At 43.5% G+C, this 21587-nt stretch overlaps 1 protein-coding gene across 1 annotated transcript in view; it reads right to left on the bottom strand.

Annotated features, from left to right (window-relative positions):
* Positions 1 to 6022: 6022 nt before the first annotated feature.
* Positions 6023 to 21587, bottom strand: part of NXPH2 (neurexophilin 2) — a 96279-nt gene continuing 80714 nt past the window's right edge. Inside the window, exon 3 of the mRNA XM_018554235.1 lies at positions 6023 to 7055. Within this exon, the coding sequence (XP_018409737.1) occupies positions 6315 to 7055 (741 nt within the window). The 3' untranslated portion in view covers positions 6023 to 6314. The remainder of the gene's footprint in view (positions 7056 to 21587) is intronic.

The following is a 21587-nucleotide window of genomic DNA, read 5'->3' as shown; positions in this document are numbered from 1 at the left end:
TACATGAGCTTCTTTTGAAGCAGAATGAGACATTATTGACCCCATAAACATCAATAGGAGTACCTCGATTTCCATTGACTAAAAAAAAACCCAAAAACACTCAGGCCTGTTTACGCCTAAAAAAAAGCTGAAAAACACCCAAAAAACTTCCAAAATCACCTGTCAATGCTCATGCTTGGATGTGAATGCAGCCTAAAAGGAGAATTACCCTCTATTTTGGCAATGTCTGGGACAGGAACTCAAGGAAATTTTCTCCAATGGTACACAGACAGCATAAATATAACCTGGCAGGGTTTTAAGTCTTCTCTACTGTATCCAAAAAAAAATTAATAGATTTGTCTGTACATACACTTTCACTGACCTGGAAAATGAATGCCAAAGATTTGACTTCAATCCAGCTTCAAGTCACTGAAGCCAAACCAGGAAAGTGGCATTTTGAGAAGGAAATCATCATGGTTCCAGATGGTCCATTTCAACATGGAGAAGGTTATATTCCCCAGACATTCTGTCCTCCTTAATGTCTTGTGATTGGCTACCGTAGATGACATCCAACTGAAACAGGTCACAGACAGCTCTCTATATTGCACACCACACTTTTTTTTTACTTCCACCGTGCCAAGCTTGCTCCTGTGATGGACTACAATCGCAATAGAAACTAGTAGTCCATCACTGGAGCCTTTTTTTTTATCCGATTAACCGATTAATCGAACGTAATAATCGGCCAACTAATCGATTATGAAAATAATCGTTAGCTGCAGCCCTAGCTCTGACATTCAATCAAAAACTGAAACACACTTGAGGAGCCTATGAAATGCGTTGTGACAGATGTCAAGAAAGCATTTCCACCTGTTTGAAGCATCTTCATTTGTAGAATTCAACTTCCAATAGCAGCAGTTTTTAATACTGTCACCTGAAGTATAGGCAGGCATCCATGTGTGACCCTTGCTGGGACTGATGGTACCCAGGCAGGGTGACTGTTCCTGTAGTTGGGGACTCATCGACTATCCTAGTTACATGATATTCTTTGAAATGGCTTCTGCTGAGCTATGCAAATCTCCAAGAAATAAACATAACTCGGCCGTTAAACATGCAATTAATATGGATTCCATCTTCTCATTGACTTTTACACAGTATCACATTATCACACATCATTTACCTCTATCACTGAGCTGACAGATCTTTTTATGTTAAAATATATTACAGCCGCTGTTCGGATCAAAGTGGCTGAATGGTCAGGCAGCAGCCTAGACTGATGTAGAATCAAATGCATGTTATTATTACATTTGAAAGGTCATTCCATTCCATTTTTGATACAGTTTAGTGGTGTGAGTCACCTGTTTTGTTTTGTTTTCAGACGGGGGACCCCTTAGGGGTCTTCATTGGTGAGACGCTCCTTTTAGATTGTATCCCTCACAGACAGGGCCCTCCTTACCATCTTGTCTTGTATTGTATTGTGATTGTAATGTCTTCCTTATATTGTAAAGCGCTGCGCAAACTGTTGGCGCTATATAAATCCTGTATAATAATACTGTCATTCATTTCCTAACAAGTTTGGAGCTTTGAGTGTTCCTGCCCATGTTGAGGTGATCCCTCTTCTGTTGCATTCTTCATATTTCAAAGTAAAAATCCAAACCAGGCACCCATCCGTTATGGCCATAGTAGACGTGCAGACCTAAGACTGCAAGCCAGAAAACTCTCACTACCAGAAACATCAGGCGGCTGATTTATAAATCTTCACGAATGCCATTCGCTTGACACTATGCAGGGAGTCCTACACATCCTGCACTTGTCTTGATACAGAGAGCGGCGCTGTTGTCATCATGTCAGTGCCACTCTTTGCTTCACCGGGAGAAGATCCGAAGAGGACCCTGTGCATCACATGACCCTTACAAATTTTAATTAAAGCGCTATAGCAAATGGAACCCTCACGATTTAGCACTGTATTGCAGTCAGGATGCATTAACAGTAAAATATTGGATCTTCGTTTATTCTTTATTTAATCAGCTAGTGCTGCAGCAAAGGTTGTAAATACTCGGTACTGCAGCAATCTGGAGAGTCTGGCCATAGCCCTCCCATGCAAAGCAATGGCCTGGCTCTCGCTCCTGTGATGGACTACAATCTCAATACAAATTAGTAAACTAAACATGAGATTGTAGCCTCTCATGGGTCCGAACTTGGAGCGGTGGCTAGAAGATCAAGACAGTGCTGGGGTTTCCATTTAGAAAGCCCAGAATGGTTTGTAAGCTTAGTCTCATGGACACATCCTGTGATAAATCTTTATCTTTAAAATAAAACTTATAGAAAGCTAATAAAAATAATGGAAAACATCAGTGACATTTGCAAAGTAAAAACAAAGAAAAGAAAAATGGACTAAAGACCAATATACATTCCCTTAAATGTAAACATTTTACCCTTGCAAGTGCTCATTTTGTCTAGGGGACTCAAATCAAGCAGATATACTCACCTGATTCTTGATCCCACTGGACTGCTAGACGGGTCCCCCCCCAGCCTTCTCTCCCCTGGGCTCCAGCGGTCTAAGGTGCATTGACTTGCATTAGATGTGAGACTGTCAAGGGACATTCCACAACTAGAGGCGGGACCAAGGATCAGGTGAGTATATTTGCTTTATTTGAGCTTCATAGGCAAAATCAGAACTTAACCCTTGCAGGGCGGGGTAGATGTTTTTTTTTTTAATTCCCAGACTTATTTAATATTTGGTTACTTTGTCTTTTTTTTGTAAATAATGATGATTTTAATAAAAATAATATAATAATAAACTTAATAATAATATCAATAATGATGATAATAATAATAATAATAATTTAATCACCCTTCATAGTTTTACATTACAGTCTCTGAGTTTATATAATTATTATAATTTCTTCTGAATATATTTCTTGAAGCTGTACAGTGATGAAGACAAGTGAACAAACAGCTAAACAATACAGGGACGTACAGTGAAAAAAAAAAACAGATAAGGAAACGGCTCTGCAGGCATATAGACGCAGAGCTTGGAGTGCTTCGCAGGTATTTTCCAACATTAATCTGCTGAAAAATGTATTGCGGGTTTTTTTACTCTCAAAGTGCAGATGTGCATACACCAACATCCACCAATCAGGGCTTTGCTTCTTGTTATTAAACAGGTACTCATAGACGTCGGATGATCACTGTCTCTTATCAACTAAATCGAAATATTCCCAAACCTGAAAAATGTAGTTACAAACAGAAGATTGTTTAAAATGGAAGTCATGTTGTAAACTTTTGGATACAATGGGCAGGTGTTGAAATCCCAATGAAGTTTTTATTGCTTTCTGCGTGGGTAGATGTATTTCTCTATTTGTCCTGGGGACCATTTTCACTGGGACTGAAATTGAGGGAAAATCCAAACTTTTGAGTTAAAATCGGAACAATAGAAGGGAAATCTTCCAATGAGGACACTAATTCTGATATCAACTGTGTAAGGATGCATACCCCCTCACTTTGGAGAGATGTCCTTACTTCCTGTTGTGTGTCCAAGATATTATTTCTCAGGAAGGGCTTCCTGATGGTGATGACAGTCAACCATGCCTGTGCAAGGTGCATTGTGTTGTAGTCTCTACTATGTAACAGGCTGACAATACAGGAAAGCAATCGGTAGACAGTGACAGAGCGTTGTCACCCTATAACAGGAAGCACCTATGTCCATAGAAAACTGGCACTCGAAACAGGATCAGCACAGTAATATCAATTTATTCCCAAAAAAGGCAAAAAACTGTCAATAAAAAGTTTCTGATGGGTTTTGTCCCCACAACTAGGCTAAGACAAAGGCTCAGTTGTGGAGCCGAAATGCGTCAATGATTTGTTAATGACTATTTTATGCTTTAATATTATTGGACGGATCTCGTTTCTAGAGCAAGTTTTCTATGGACTCTTGGATTTAAAGTAGGGGCGTTCAGATACCAAGTACCGTACTTTGTACAATTACAGACACTTTTCCAGCTCCAGGACTAGACTAGAGAAAAACTCAAAAGTTAGGAGGCAGCTGTCATTTGTAAGGAGCACACGGAGCTCCTGGGATTTGTACATCTCTGTTTTAATGTATGATTTTGTTTTTATAAACATATATATGGGATGCACTGATAACATTTTTCCAATACTCGCCCAAGTCCTCACAGATACAAGTACTGATATATTTTTGTTTATTGTCATGTGACAGTTTTTCTAAAACAATACAGACTAATGATTTCAGGACAGTGGTGGAGCGCCAGAGCCGGGTCCCAGCTGCAACTGCTGCCACCCTGCTGCAGCCATGAAAATGCCAAGTATCGGCACTGGTGTCTGAACTGGTATCGGTGCATCTCCACGTTAAAGCTTAGGCGGAAGCCTCATCTGGCACTGAAGTTCTATGAGTGAGAGTGGATGTGTGACAGTTGAGCCAATCCATTTCTGTCTATTATCAAGCACCTGCACATGGACCTACGTGGCAGTTCCCACAGGATTTTTTTGCTTTAATAAAAGCTTCAAATCAAATTTTTGAAATCTTTTTAACATGCAAAAGCTTCTATGAGATTTTAGTGATTAGATTTACATTTTACTTTAAGGGGCATATTTATAAACCAGTGAATGTGGATTTCACCACATGGCTGCTGGTGGGGGTGTGGCTTGTGGTGAATCAGTCACTGTAATTTCATGCTCTTAGAAGATTCACCTGTAGAGATTTTTGGTAAATATCAGTCTCTCCACCACATTTTTAGTGTTTACTGGTAAGTGGTGAGCAATATGATGTCAGCGAGCTTGGAGCGGTGATTACTTTACAACACACACAGGGAACATGGGGAACAAAAGTAGCCAACCTCCAGAAGGAAGGACAGTGTCAGCACCAATTCAGAGATGATTTGAGGGTCTACAGCTGAGTGATACACAAATAAGATACATTTTTGTTAATAGTTAAGGTTCTTAAATGCATTTTTAGATTTCATTCCTGAGTTTAGTGTCACTTAAACTTCAATGGCATCATATTGCTCACCACTAATTTTCTATGGGAAGCGCTTTTACCAATAAACACTAAAAATGTGGTGGTGAATCTGACATTCACCAAACATTCTCTACAGGTGAATCCTCTAAGAGCACAAAGATACGTTTTTATTAATAGTTAAGGTACTTGAATATATTTTTAATATTTTACTCCTGAGTTAAGTGTCAGTTTAATTTTGGCATTGTCAGAATTTTATCATACCAATACCAATAAATTTTGCTCATTGGGCAGCTTATGTGAAATTTGCTTGAGAAAAAAAAAATCTACTCTTTTAAAAAAAATAATAATTTAGAGGGTATGTTTTATGGGTGTATTTTGGGTATCTTAGGTTAATTTAGAATTTTTTTGTATTTTATGTTGTCTTTTTTTTTTTGTTTACTGGGTCAATATTTGTGTACTATCGCTTTGAATTTATTTAACTTTTTTTTTTTTCTCTGCTAAAAACATAAAATAGGCTAACAAGGGGTCATTAGTCAGTTTTGCTCGTCCTTATAGGAGAATGACGAATGAACCAATATCCAATGTCTATGTGTACCACAACTTCAATTTAAGCTACCTGTTGATCTTTCGGTAGCATTTTAAAATAATTCCACCTAAATAATTTGTAATGTCTAGTTTTCAAAAACTATTATTCCCCCTGTCCCCGTAAAAGCATTTAGTATAAATAAGTAAGACTAATTTTAAACATTGACCATTGATTATATGAGATAAGAGATACTTTCATCAGAACACCAAAGTATAAAGGAATTTCCAGTTGCATCAGGCACGTGATCATTGTCTGTCTTTTCAAGCAACATATCAAGTATTTCTGTAAACTTCCAGTATCACAGCATCAACCACAAGTGCTTAATCTATGGGTTGGTACCACAACCAGGGCTCCACAATCTTTTGTTTTGGGGTGCCCCATTTACCAGATTTGCAATACCCTGGGTAACACATCTGGAGTCTTGGAAAAATGGTAACACTGACTAAGTATATGACAAAGCCATTATTTATGTAGCCAACTTCCAATAGATTGACCACCACCAGTTGGTTGTTCAATGCCGAATTCCCCCGACTGTAGCTTTTGTAGAAGCGTCTGCACTCTGCTCTGAATTGTGTTTCCTACATCAAAACTACAAAAACAATTGAACATTACTAAACCAAAATATATTATGCAATTCTAACACGGGTTACATGGACTCTGTTGCCACCAGGAAAAAGAAAGATTATTTGTAGAAGCACAAAGTTTTTGTTTCCTACATAAAGTCTTCCCTGACAATTGTTGATAGGGTACTCTAGTTTTATCAACACAGGCTCTTCAACCAGAAGACAAATAGGGTGTCTCGCTATGGTAATTATAATCAGGACAAACTTTTTGCACAAGTTTATAGTCAATGCTGAAGAAAGCAATATATATGCAAATAACTTTAAAGGGCTTGGAACACAACCAGGATACGTGGCTCTGGGTTTGTTCTTGGTAACAGATTTTAGAAGGATCAAAGTTGCACAAAGCGGTCTTCTTGGCTCTGTCTGTCTTCTCGTACTCGATCCGGCAGTTGAAGGACTTGGTGTCTTTGTTCTCTAGGGTAGACTGAACAGAAGGTTCAAACTCCACCACTTTGGAGGGTGGAACGAGACTCACGGAAACATTCCCAAGCCCCGTGGAGTTATGGCGAAAGTAAACGCTGAAGGTGCCATTTCCATGGTCTACGATTTTGCCCGTGATGAGCAGGTTCAGCTTGACAGTTTTGATATTGGAGTGGAAATCCCCCCAGCCGAACATTTTTTTGAACTTTCCCGTTTTAACGATGGGCCGCCGTTTAGTTCGTACTAGAGACTCTTGGGCGTCGGTGATGTTGGCGAGCCAGTTCCAGAAGTGCTCTGTGGTGTCAAAGTAGGAGAGCTGACCTTGTCGCTGCAGAGCTGATTGCTTGACAAACAGACGTAAAGGGCTATGGACGCGGCTGTGGGCTGCATTGTTCGGCAGATTCTCGGAAGTGCCCTTCTCCGACCACTGTAGTGCATCTGTTGCTTGCAGTATTTCCTTGTCACAAAGAATCTAATAATAAATAAAAAAAACATTCAAATGAAATAACAGCTTACATTACATTGTTTTTAACATGACATTAAACTCAGGGGTTAAACCTTGAAAATGCATTTGAAGGAGAACTATGAGGTGAGTGATTTCCACTCATCCTCATAGTTAGAGCCGACCTGTGACAAATAAGCTGACACAGGTCAGCTCTATCGATCGGGAAGTGAGCAGAAACATGCACTGATCCGCTTACTTACCGATCGTCTTCCTGCAGTGAGCGCTGAATGTCAGTCATCGCTCCCCGCAGGGATTCCTCCCTCCACTCTCCAATCCTCCAGCGCTGAGTGCAGGAACAAACTGGGGAGGGGGCAGGCACAGCTGGCTCTGCCTCTAGATAGACAGAGCCAGCTGTCACTCAAGCAACTGGGTGGATCCAGACATTATTGTCGGGATCTGTCCCGACAGCGGCGGTCTTAGTATATGGCGGGCAATAGCCTGCAATATACTGAGCTTTGGGTAACGGGAGGAGGTTAGTACGGTATATGTCCTCCTGTGACCCTAAAGAGAACTATGGGGAAAAACACTTACCTCATAGTTCTCTTTTAACTAACTTAACTATTAACAAAAATGTATCTTATTTGCGTATCACTCGGCTGTAGATCCTCCAATCATCTCTGAATTGTTGCTGACACAGTCCTTCCTTCCAGAGGGGGGGCAACTTTTATTCCCCATGGTCCCTGTGTGTTGTAAAGTAGCCACCACTCCAAGCTCACTCCCGTGATGGACTACAATCTCATGTATAGTTTACAAATTTGTATTGCGATTGAAGTCCATCACGGGAGCGAGCTTAGAGCGGTGGTTACACTTCCTGTTCTGTAGATACAACAGGTAGGTAGTGACAGAAAATCTCTATAAATAAAGGAATACTGGCCTTTTAGACAATAGTCATGGAAAAGGTGTCCCTATTGGTGGATTTACCCTCACCTCTTGTTCTGGTGACATTTTTGGATTTCCCATCACTTTTTGTCAACAATGGCCACCAGGACAAACAGCCAAGGTGAATCTATGTAGCTTGTACAGCACTAAAAAACCTGACATGGGTTCTAACCCCTCAACAATCTATTCAATCTATATTAAAAAATGTTTTGGCTATTCATACACATTAATATATGTGTTGTTGTGCACTAAGGTTGGGTACATTTGCTTTCAGTGTTTATGTGTGTTGGAGTCCTTTTAACAATTCATCTCAAGGCACTCCATAGCATATTACCAATGCTCGCCCTATAATAAGGCAGCCTGAGTTGGTCGTCTTAGGCGGCATCTCATTAGGGGGGGGGGTGCCAGAGGGGCCGTCCCACATATCCAAGACCTCTTAGCAACCTGTGATGCTCTGTCCAGTAGACATGTGCGATTTGTTCCGAATCGAAATTCGGACGAAATTTTGGAAGTTCGTGGATTCGGAGCATCCGAATTTCCAAAATGTACTATGTCCGAATTCATCCGAAAGCATCCGAATCTGAAATTTGGAATCTGGAATTTCGGATTCGGATGCTTTCGGATGAATTCGGACATGGTACATTTCGGAAATTCGGATGCTCCGAATCCACGAACTTCCGAAATTTCGTCCGAATTTCGGATTCAGTACGAATTTCGTCCTAATGGAAAATAATTAGAAATTTACTATAATGACTGCAAAAAGAGGATTTCATAGCATGTGAAGATAAAAACAAAACATTACTTCATGTTCCTGTGCATGCACCCTCAATGTTTAAACGGATAAAAAAAATTAAGAAAAGGATTTTAATGTCCCTTTAATACTGAAGACTAGAGAACAGCAACCAGAAATGTCAACTGTGCCAATTCTGCTAAGTATGTACGTACGAACATTCGTCTGTTCGCACAAAACCCGAAATTTCAGAAAATCGTCCGAATTAAGAATCTGAATTACAAATCTGATCCGAATCCAAAACCCAAAGCGAAACACATACAGACCCAGATTTCGGAAATACGAAATAAACGAAATCTGAAACTAAACACATTTTTTGCCGCTGCACATGTCTACTGTTCAGCTTCCCGCCCAGCTCGCTGATGTCATCGGTTGCCAGGGAGCTGAGTGGGGCATTTTGGCTGGTGTCCCGCCAAGCTCCTGGCAACCAGTGACGTCAGTGAGCCCGGACGGAGAGCAGATAATGGCACGGCTCTCTGGCCGCCTAACAAAGCCGCCCATCCTACTGCAAAGTACCTCCTCCCAGCACTATCAGGAGCACCAACTGCCACCTCCCCCCAGCACTATCTGCAGCACTCACCTCCATTTCCCCCTCCTAGCACTATCAGCAGCACCCGCCACCACACAACCCTATTCCCCCCCGCTGTCTCAGGGAGCATAAAGGGTGGGGAGGGCCCTGCACATTACACTGCAAGTTCTATCAAATGCTACTACATGCTACTACATGTATACACATGGTGAATGCAATCTAATTGTTACATCAAAAATACATTCCAGGTAAGATCTACAGCAACCCAGAATGTGAATTCCTCATTCAGGAAGACATGAAAGCTTCCGCTCATCATGTTATCATTCCCATTTAGAATTTTGTAAGCTTTTTCCTTTTTTTCTTTCCCATTCCTCCGGGAACTGCCTATCTGCATGTCAATGGATTCAAAATTCTGCTGTCAGGCACTTGGGGATTCTCGGCTGCTTATCATCTTCATTTATGACAATGGGCTGCTCTTTCTCCTCATTATGACTATGTACACGAGAAACAGATTAAAGGTGTACTCCAGGCAAGCAGCTAGATTCACAGCTGCAGTACATACACTATATGGCAAATGCTTAACATGCCAAAGGATTTGTAATTCTGTTTAGCTAGTTTTATTAACCAGAAACTCCTGCCAGACAGCACAGCCGAGTCTTCAATCGCCAAAGCTGAACCGCTAACAATTTGTTATGTAAAAAGCCCCCAGAGTGGTTAATGAAGGCAGATTACACTTTTTTTTTACATCACGGATCTTTAACAAGGATACTCACCAGAATTCTCTATACATTACTAATCCCCAGTAATCATAATTAGCCATATTCAATAATTCGTCATCACTCACCACCAACAGACCCATTTCTGGAAATAACACATTGCTAAGGCAGTCCATTATGGAATGTTTCCTGCATGGTTTGTCTCCCCGGTCAGTGCCTCAAAGCTCTGGGAAGTTGTAGGAATATACAGGGCGCTGTCCACACCAGCTCGGAAGCCGGGAACACGCATGTTCTCCAATGTTGTGGAAGGGGACTGTACGTCAGTGCGCAATAAGATGCTACGCTCCCATATGCCACCAGGACAGAGCCTGCGAGTGCGACCTCACAGGATATCCACGTTGGGCAGATTACACTTTTTAAGCAGCTACAGCATAAGTTTTTTTTTTCCTTTTGGGATAAAGATTTTACATAGATTAATAAAAGTTGCCCATTGTCAGCACCCCTGTCCGCGGTAAATGGTTCGTCTCAGCACTCTCTATTTGCCATTTTGCACAGTTGCAAGGTTTACTGGATAGCATTAGTGCTCACTGATTGCTTATACTTGTTGCCTTGAAATGCCCATAAACTCCCTCATGCTCATAAACTCCTGCTGCAGGCAGAAATAAGCATTTCCTCTGTCCCCTCTACCAAGTGATCAGACCGGAACACTGGAACTTTGTAGCAAGTCAATAATCTTAGAGGCTACAGTAAGGACTGATCTATATCAGACATTTATGAACACAGCCAAGAATTGCACAGGCACCTGAATTTCCATGACTGTATCAACCGTGTGCAGATACCCTGGATGATGCCCTTACAACGATGGTGCTATCCTCCTGGAGAGAAAAGCAGACTAAGGCATTGTCTGGGGGAGTACTGTAATTTATCTGAGAGGTAATAAATACCTGTAAAACTGTAAGACACCACTTAGCCTTAATGCACTAAACCAGTGGTTCTCAACCTGTGTAACCTCAGGACCCACATTTGTCCTTGTACATTAAGTGGCGACCCAAGTCCCACTGCAATGGAAGGCATGGCATTGCGGTCTGTGCATTCCGGTGCGGGCGATTGAACTGTGGACAGGAGGTGTGTTTGGTGTGCCATTCAAATGAATGGCAACACAACGGACCTCCCACACCAGAACGTGCAGTAGGTGTGATTGCGTGCTGGAGTGGATCCTCAGCCTAGGGTCCAGTGTGGGCTTCTGTGCTGTGAGGGAGCTCCCTCCAGATGTGCATTGCTTGTAAAACTCTCTTGCGTGCCCTGTAGAAGTGCTAGGAGCCAGAATGTTACGTCACTCCGGTCCTCTACAAGGCATGTGAGGAAGCTGTAAGCAATGCCTGTATGGATGGAGCTCCCTCGCGTCCTTAGTTCCAGCTCACTCCACCTTAAGCTGACACTCGGCGCCAGGCATCAAATTCTGAATGGCTGCTCAGCGCAAGAACTGATATTGCTGCTCTAGGGGGAGGCTGAGGAGCCTAGAAAAGTGGAAGGCATGCGGCCACCCACTGAAAACGGGGTCGCGACCCACTTTTGGCACTAAACAGTCAAAAATATATATATAATTCTACATCCAATTAAATTGATATCAAGCCTTTGCAGACTTACAAAGCAGTGCATTCCGGGACTTTGAGGTTGATGTATAAACTGTTTGCATTGCAAACAGCTATGTGAACAAGATTTGCAGCACTTCATGGCCACTAGGTGGAGCCAAGGAGCACAGTAAATGTACTACATTTCTCGGCCTGGTCTAGTGGCCATAGTGAATCCTTTTTGCATAGCTGTTCACTATGCGAATAGTTTATAAATTAAACCCTGACTGTCAGACCTGACTATAAGGCAGGCACTCCATAGCATGTGATACACAACTATAGAAATGATAGGAGGTTATTATTAGCTGATCGGATCTTACTGAACTTTAAATAGGGAGTTTCACTTTAAGCACCGTTTCTTCCAAAACTATGCACAGTATTAGCAGGGACAAAAAAAATGCGTTGGAAAGAAAAATCGCTGCACTTAATCTGTCCGAGCTGGCGGATCTCAAAGCATTCATCAAGACTTGAGTAATTTGTATCTTGGCCGAGCTTATGAATTTCACAAAAGCATCTACAGGCGCTAGATTCCCCGATATTATTGTCCTGCTGAATGCGCCGTCCTGCAAGATTAATAACATGAATTTGTTTTACATCAATTAAAGGGAGGAATTGACATTCTTTTGTTGGAGAAGGCTGACAGGTCTAACAATACACGTCACGGCGGTTGAATCGCCCAAAAAATATTTTTTATTTCTTTCTTCCATGAAGTTTTGATTCTATTGATTTTAGCTGAATGAATGGGCGAGTGCAATGACAGCGATGCTGGGCTACTTGTAACAAAGAAAGTGTTTGCCGTTTTCTAGGCTTTGTGAGCATTGCAATGTATGTTTTGATCAGGCAAAAGGAGGAGAACATTATACATAAATATACTAATGACTGAGGCCTTGGGTACATGAGCATCGGAATGGGGTGTCTACTGCTTCTAGAAAAGGTATACTAAGACAATTGTCTTTATGCACACAACCGCTCAGCATCATTAGGAACAGTGTTAATGGGCTTTTACTCTCCTCTGAAGTGCTTCTCTCTCCATACAAGTCTATTGGAGTGCAAAAGCAGCTGGAACAGGTCAACTGCACCGGTCAATGAATACTCAGATCAGTCTCAACTGATGTGAAAAGCATGCTGCATTCGCTGATCGAAGGCCTTTCTCTGAAAGTGTGATTTTTTGATGAGGAACCTCTTTGGAATCATATTCTGGTCATTGAGTAAGCCAGGAACACCATGTCCAAAAGTCCCGTATCTACCGTATCCCACCTTCTGGCCTTCCATAATGCTAGACTCTGCTAGGCAGAAGCTTCTTGAGCTGATGTCAAATACATGCTCCATTTGCCGATCAAAGCTCATTGACAGGGGCCTTTTTTTACAAAGTGTGAATTTTCTGATCGGGAACCACTCTGAAACCATATTCTGGTCATTGAATAAGCCAGGAGCACCAAGTTCTGATGTCCTGTGTCTACCAAATTCAACCTTCTGGCTTTCCATGGTGCCAGACCATTACCAATGGGGTCCGGGCCTGAGGTGCTCAATCAAGACTATTTAAGGGTTACCAAGCAGTGAGATTTCTGATGGAAGTGGATGAAGGTACAGTGGGCAGGGACAGTAGCACAGAAAGGGAAGGTCATAAGGTAGAAATATTTAGGTAGATGGTGGATTGATTTGGGCTCTGGTTGGTCAAAGTGTAAAGAAGATATTGAGGATAGAGAAGGCAAAAGGTGGTCTGAACAGGAAAGTGGTGTAGCCATGCAACGGGAAAAGGTGGTAGACACAATGGATTTGGAGGTGCAGGACACAGTAGGGTGAATGAAATGCTGTCATGTACTTGAGTTCATGATAATGTCACTTACATCTCATATCTTTCATCTTTATAACAGTATAGTTTTGTGACAACTTTTTCAAAAGGCTAATCTCAGGGGATATCAGGTCTAAGCTTAAAAGTTTTAGAACCTCTGGCTAAAGCAACATTATGTTAACTGTCTACAGCAGCAAGATGCATATTCCCAAACCATCTGTATGTTACCAGAACTTGCAGCGTCAACTGCTACAATCCATTGCTGGATCCGACAAACCATTGCCCAAGCATATGTCATCAAGCAGTGAGAGCCACCATATCCAGTTGCAGCACACTCAACTAGGGCGATAAATGCATCCGTGGCCTTCCACCATCAGGCTTCAATTTTTTAGGTTTGTAAGGTGGCCATTTGGCTGTCAGTTCATATGTTCACCAAAGTTTTCAAGGACAGTCTTGGACTCAGAACTTTATCTTTATGAAGCACCAGATATGGAGGCTTGTAGGACAGTGCCGCCAGTTCAAACACCTTGAATGCATCTTGCTCCAGCTACTTGCATCCCCCCCCCAAAAAGAATTCCCAAGCAGACACCCCAGTGGATAGCCAGGCTCCATCCTGCCCCACATTCAGGTATTTATGTTAGATTGTACAGAGCTGCATTGACATATGTCTATTATATCTGCCTGGAGTTCATATTTAGGGCTCAGAATTGATGTAACAACATAAATCTATTTAAAAGGAAAATAAAAGCACAAATTATATTTGCTACTAATCTGTCATGCACAGCAATGCTAAAGGATCACTTTAAAGCAAGTCTTAAAGAGGAACTCCAGGAATTCCAAAACTAACCCTTGCAGTGGGTCTACCACGGCACTGCAAGGGTTAAGTGCTCGTTTTGGTCTAGCGGGGCTCCAATAAAGAAGGTATAGTCACTCGATCCTCAGTCCTAGACCGGTCCTAGGATTGGCATGGATTGGACATGGATTGGCTACCACAGAGTTCAGATCTGAACCCCATTGAGAATCTTTGGGCTGTGGTGGAGAAGACTTTACACAGAGGTCCAACTCTCCCATCACCACTACAAGATCTCGGTGAATAATGAATGCAACACTGGACGGAAATAGATGCTGTGACATTGCATAAGCTTATCAAAACGATGCCACGGCGAATGTGTGCCATAATCAAAACTATAGTTGGTCCAATGAAATATTAGATTGTGTGACTTTTTTTGGCCAGGCAGTGTATAAGACCTCTTCCATGTTGGAGTAAATTGTGTCACACGTGTTAAGCTGGGTACAGACGTTTAGAATTCCATTCGAAAAAATGTGTTTTTGGGAATGTTCATTTAAAACTCCAATAGTTACTGGGGGCCATAGTACTGAAAAAAAGGAAGGAGCAGGATGGAAAACTTTACTTGAAATTCTACCAGTGAATGTGGTTTTCGTTCAGGCAGCTGCATTCATTCCAACATTGAATTTTAAAATCAAATGGAATTCGGAACAACATTCTACTAGTCTCTGGTGGAATTATGGAATGTTGTGATAGGATTTGATGTATGAACATTTGTATGAAAATCTATCTAAAATGTACACAGCTGAAAGCAGACCTTTATCCATATCTTTAAAATAACAACAAACACACCTTTAGAAATGTTTAGTAATGACAATCTACAAACACATACTTCTAGATAATTGCCGGCTTTGTCTGCTTTGCTATTTTCTTCCCCAGTCTTCTGACAGTGGCCATGTTTACTAAGGGCGGATTACTAGATCCCTTTTACTTCCTTGATTTCTGGCACATGTGACTAGACATCTGGCTAGGACACGTGACCATGCACATCATCTCAGGGGAGGAAAATGCCTTTCCCTGAGATCTCGTGAGATTACAGATGAGATTTCCCATCATCTGCTGATGACAAGGCAATCCCAGAGTGCATTGCTTTGGCAAACTGAAGTAATTTTCCCCTTTCAAAGAAGTGAATGCTCTGCAAGTGTAAGTATTTCACAATCACAGCATTTTACACCTGACATGTCCATGTTATTATTAATCAGCATACATAGAGGGGTGCATTGGCAGAGTTTGATGTTTGAGTGTAAAGGTCCGCTATAAGTATTGACCCTAAGGCAGTTCTGCGACAGATCCACAGACAGTTGAAAAAAATCTGTTGCAAGTTGCGTCATTTGTTACACGTACGGGAGACAGGTTTCTCATGAGTGCCTACGACACTCTTTATGAATTCCAGGGAAAATTTTATTCATAGGACCACCAGGTGAAAATAGAAAAAAAACTGAACAAAAAAGAAAACTAATGCAGTCAGCTCATTTGATGACTGGTAAACTGCAATACATTTAGATTTTTGGGTTTAGATACACTTTTTTTAAGGCGGTAGAATTGCTAGGAGGATGGAGATGTGTTATTTCAGTTTAGGTCCGCTTTAAAGAAGAACTCTGGGTAGAGAACAAAAACGTACCCTTGCAGTGGGACTTACCGGCACTGCTAGGGTTAAGCGCTCATTTTGTCTAGGGGTCTCAAATAAAGCTGTATTACTTACCTGTGCTCACCTCTCTGCCACTCCACCACGGCTGTGGAATGTCCCTCGACATCCTCATGTCTATGGACCTGCATAAGATGTGATGATGTCAGCGGTCGTGAGTCTGCTGGAGCCCAGGGGAGGTTCTCATTCATCCAGGTCATAGTATAGCTGTGACTAACAGATGATGTGGATTGGAGCGACATTCACCATATTTATTCCCAGATAATTTTTTGTACAAGTCCTTCTGAATTGAGAAAGTTGATTGGATGACCAGTGAAACGTCTTCAAGAAAAATACAGCAAGTCCAGTCGCCTTGACTTATTTTTTACATATATACCAGGGGAGCAGAGGCTGCGGGAACCGGTAAAGCAGCCAGGCGGGTTCAGCCCTCTAGACAAAACAAGCACCTAACCTAGAAGAGAGGGGGTATTGCAACTGCAAGGGTACGTTTTTAGTTTTCTCAGAGTTCTTCTTTAAGCTATAAGTTGATGACACCCCTTTCCTCAACCCCATCCTATATTTCCAAGCACACAATGCTGGCCGCCGTACTTTGATTCAAGACAGCACACAAATTCATTAACAAAATCTAAGACAAAACATTTTAAAGGAGAACTATGAGATGAGTGATTTCCACTCACCTCATAGTTCTAGCCGATCTGTGACAATGAGACTTCTCGATCCTGTCACGGCTCTCTGGCGTGACAGGGGAGGGGCTGGATTCCCCCCTCCCTGCTCCGATCCTCCAGCGCTGACTGGCGGAACGGACGGGGGAGGGGGCGGGTACAGCTGGCTCTGCCTTTAGATAGGCAGAGCCAGCTGTCACTCACGCAGCTGGGCGGATCCCGTATTCTACGTCGGGATCCGGTTCCGGCTGCCGCGTCTCAGTATGCCCCGAGCTGTAGCTCGCTGTATACTGAGCTTAGGGTAACGGGAGGATGATAGTTTGTGTCCTCCCGTTACCCTAAGGAGAACTATGGGGAAAACCCTTAACCCCATAGTTCTCCTTTAAAGTGATATTTAAGTCAAAAGGTTTTTAAGCTATTTCAAATGCTGAACTAATCACTTACAATGGATGCTGCTCCTTGTTGTTTACAAGTTTTATTTTCCTGCAGAATCAGCTGGTCCCCTGAGCACTGGCCCTGATATACTGTTTTAGGGTGGCTCCTTTCCCTTGTAGTTTCTATGGAGCCACCCTTGTGTGTGCTAGTTAGCTCCACAAACACACAGGCACAGCAAGGCAAGACACTCCCCTTCTTCTTGCTCCTCCCTATTTCAAGCTAGTAGATGGACAGCTGCTGGAGACTGCTCGGTCCCTTGGCACCTTGTACTGGACATGAAGTTCAGGGAAGCCGAGCTGAGAGAGTTCTTAACAAAGATGACGACTGTGCTTGGGCAAAAATGTCTCAGTCATGGACCGAGAGCCCGGCAGTGTCAGGAGAGAGGACCCGGCGGCATACCTCTTCCTGCCAGGTGAACGTCCCCTTCTCTCTCTGCCGGCGTCTATTAGATGACTACGCATGCGCGATGACGTCATGGCGGGGTGTCACCAGATCTCCTCTTCGGGTGACGCCCGGCCTCAGGATGCCCCTGGGTGGAGCGACCAATCCCACCATGCATCTGTCTCTGGAAGTCATGCCTATGGTTGTGATAATCTTTCAAGTCCTCACGGGATTTACAGCCCATCACCAAGATGGCCGCCGGCAGGCGTCAATTAGCTGATTGCGCATGTGCAATGATGTCATCGCGCACGAGCGTGGTGACATCACACGCATGCGTGCTGACGTCACGGCAGGGTGTCACCTGGTCTCCGCTCCGGGAGACAACCAGCCAGCTCACTTTCCAGTTCAGATATGTTGTCCTAGATTGTTCCCTTCTCCTGTCTTCTCCAAACTTTTTTCTGAATAACCCTGCGAGAGTTTAATAATCCTGTAATCTGGCGCATGAACAGAACCAGATCTGAAATCTCATCTGCCACAGTGAAAGATTTCGACCTTCCAGAACGAAATCAAATGAATTAAAATGTCCCGGCGGTATCGCGCATTGTCTTCAGCACCTGCATGAGAACGGTCACATTTGCCTACTTTACGACGGGCTAATGATATCACTTCCCCAGCTCTGTCATTTGCGTCAAATAAATTCCAAATGACAAGTTGCTTCAGCAAATAAAGCCCGGGAATGATCGAAGCTTGCAAGCTGTTACATTTAGTGCTTGTGAATTAATCTCCAATGAAAGGCCTATCTCCGTACTTATTTAATAGTATTACTTGTCTTGCTGACAAAAGTGAATCACGGTATCATGGCAGAATAGATTGCTGCTCATGATTAGTGATGCAGTCTACCCCGCAGTCATCTTGTTCCTGACCCTGCACCGTAACGCCGATCAATACAATTTTAAAATGACACGGGAGCTATGAAAGATGATGGAGGCAAGACATCTATCATAGTGTTAAAACTGAGTAATAATGTTTCCAGGTAGAAACTGACCAAAAAAAAACTGGGGACAACAAACAAGTAAAATTAAAGTGGGATTTTCACTGGAGGTGGACATTTTGTGGACTGTTGGTTCATTGGAAATTGGCAACGTCACAATGATGGAAAGGGAAGCATGGCGGCTGAGCCGGATCAATCGTTTTCAGTGGCTGGATATTGATGATTTTAATGCAGTATTGTTACCATTTTGTTATACCAGGAAAGGTAAATAGCTGCAGAAAGGGATAAACTGAATGCACAGCTTAAAAGAGAACTATGGGGTAACCTTTTTATCCCATAGTTCTCTTAAGGGTCTAACGTCCTCTCGTGACCCAAAGCTCAGTATATAGCGGGCTATTGCTTACTATATACCGAGATCGCCACAGCCGGGACGGATCCCGACAATGCTGTCGAGATCCACGCAGCTGCGTGAGTGACAGCGGTCTCTGAGGCAGATCTAGAGGCAGAACCAGCTGTACCCGCCACCTCTCCTGTCTGTTCCTCCACTCAGCACTGGAGGATCGGAGTGGGATCCCTGAGGGGAGTGATGACTGACAGTCACTGCTCTCTGCAGGGAGATGATTGGAAAGGGACGGTATGTGTTCGCTCACTTCCCGATTTATAGAGCCGACCTGTGACAGTTTCATTGTCACACGTCGTCTCGAACTATGAGCAAAATCACTCACCTCATAGTTCTGCTTTAATAATTGTACTTTTACTCACCCAAATGCTCCCATACTTACCCCTGATACCGAAACTTCCAGTTAGAAGGAGATTTCCTCTGACCAGCAGTGCTGCCAGGGAACATGGAGCCGGCTTCTCGGCAAATCAGGAAGCCAGGCAGCGAGTAATGAAAACATAAATATCGGTACTCGCACTCAATACCGAAAAACCAGTATCGGTGCGTCCCTATATAGAATGATGCCCCCCAACCCCATCCTTTATTTCCAAGTGCACAATGTTGACCGGGACTGAGAACCGGTCTAGCAGCCTGGCGGGATCAGCCCTCTAGACAAAACTTCCAACTGCAAGGGTAAGTTTTTAGTTTTCCCAGAGTTCTTCTGTAAGCTATAAGTTGATGATCCGCCTTCCTTAACCCCATTCTATATTTCCAAGCACACAATGTTGACAACCGTACTTTGATTCAAGGCAGCATACACATTCATTAATAAAAGAAACAGGCTTAAAGGAGGACTATGAGGTTAGTGATTTCCACTCACCTCATAGTTCTAGCCGACTTGTGACAATGAGACTGTCACAGGTCGGCTCAGTAGAACGGGAGGTGAGCGAACACATACCAGGTTCGCTCACCTCTCGATCCTGTCACAGCTCTCTGCCGTGACAGGGGGAGGGCTGTATTCCCCTCTCCCCGCTCTGATCTGCCAGCGCTGACTGGCGGAACAGACGGGGGAGGGGGCGGCTACAGCTGGCTCTGCCTCTAGATAGGCAGAGCCAGCTGTCACTCCCGCAGCTGGGCGGATCCCGTCATCTACGTCGGGATCTGCTCCGGCTGCGGCGTCTCAGTATACCTCGAGCTGTAGCTCGCAGTATACTGAGCTTAGGGTAATGGGAGGATGCTAGTTTGTGTCCTCCCGTTACCCTAAGGAGAACTATGGGGGAAAACACTGACCCCATAGTTCTCCTTTAAAGTGATATTAAAGTCAAGCTTTTTCAAATGCTGAACTAATCACTTACAATGGATGCTGCTCCTTGTTGTTTAAAAGTTTTAGTTTCCTGCAGAATCAACTGGTCCCCTGAGCACTGGCCCTGATATCATGTTTTTAGGTGGCCCCTTTCCCTTGCAGGGCCCTATGAAGCCACACACTAGTGTGTGCTAGTACGCTGTGTGTGTCTCTTAGAAATAAAGGAATATTTAGGAAAGGATGATAACCATCAGCAGCAGATGAACGTCCCTCTTTCTTCATACGGTCGCTTGTGAAGAAGGTGAAGTCATTTAAGGTCTCTTGTGGCATGTCTCCACTCGTCTAGGGTCATCTAGGGTACCAGGCAACGACCTCCATTGGCTCCGTTCATTCAGCTGGGCTGGCGGGATCACTCCTGCGGCTGGATCCGCCTTGCGACCAGGCCGTGATATCCCCGCCACTGCAGCGTCACTCTGCCTCAGTTTGGGCGCTCGGTCACGATCTCCTCGTGTCACCAGACGAACATCAGTCTCTCACAGCACTGCAGTACACAGCCTAGGTGTCCCTGGCTATATGTGGCTATCACCCGGCTCTGTAACATGCAGCCTGGAATCATATTGTCTCACACAGATCTGCACTCTTCAGATCTCTGTCCCAGAAAGAGCACGCTCAGTAGTTGCAGCCCAGAGTCCTCTTGCTTCCTTCCCCACAGCATCCTGGGAGATGCAGTTCTCAAAGTCTGTTCAGCAATGTATCCATATCTGCTCTGTACTACAATCCCCACAAACTGTGCTCTCTGGCTCCACCTGCAGCTGCAACATCTTTTCTCTTAAAGGAGCTAGTACCACAACAGGGCTACACTATATTCATTTTTTTAAGATTTAATTTATTTTTATATTATTAAAATGGAGTTGCACCTTTAAGTAACACTTACAGATCTAGTCCCTCCCACCACCTCTAATTGGACAGTAAAAGGAGAAGCAGCATACTGGAAGTATGTTTATCTATCACTCTGTTCTCTTCTCCTATCGGCATGCTCCTTGTTAGCGCATGAGCACCGCTGATTGGCTCCCTGGGCTGCTTCTACCTCTCCCAGTCTGAGCTCTGCAGGAATGCAAAAGGGCTAATACAGGGATGGGCAAACTCCGGCCCTCCAGCTGTTATGGAACTGCAAATCCCATGAGGACTTGAACAATTCTCACAGCCACAGGCATGACTCCCAGAGACAGATGCCCTATGGGATTGGTCGTTTCACCCAGGGGCGTCCTGAGGCCGGGTGTCACCCGGAGCGGAGATCGGGTGACACCCCGTCATCGCGAATGCGCGTGCATAATGACGTCATCGTACATGCACGGCCATCTAATTGTGTGGTGTCCGCACCCCCCGCACCCCCCTTGTGACGCCACTGGTTTCACCACAGCTGGGGGACTAGAGTTTGCCCACCAATGGGCTAATACTACTGTATGTAAAATTAAGGTACTTACCCTGCTTGCATTTCAAAAACATACATTTAAAGGTG

Source organism: Nanorana parkeri, unplaced genomic scaffold, assembly GCF_000935625.1.
Source record: "Nanorana parkeri isolate BGI_ZX_2015 unplaced genomic scaffold, ASM93562v1 scaffold148, whole genome shotgun sequence".
NCBI lineage: Eukaryota > Metazoa > Chordata > Amphibia > Anura > Dicroglossidae > Nanorana > Nanorana parkeri.
This window is presented reverse-complemented; position numbering and strand designations above follow the sequence as displayed.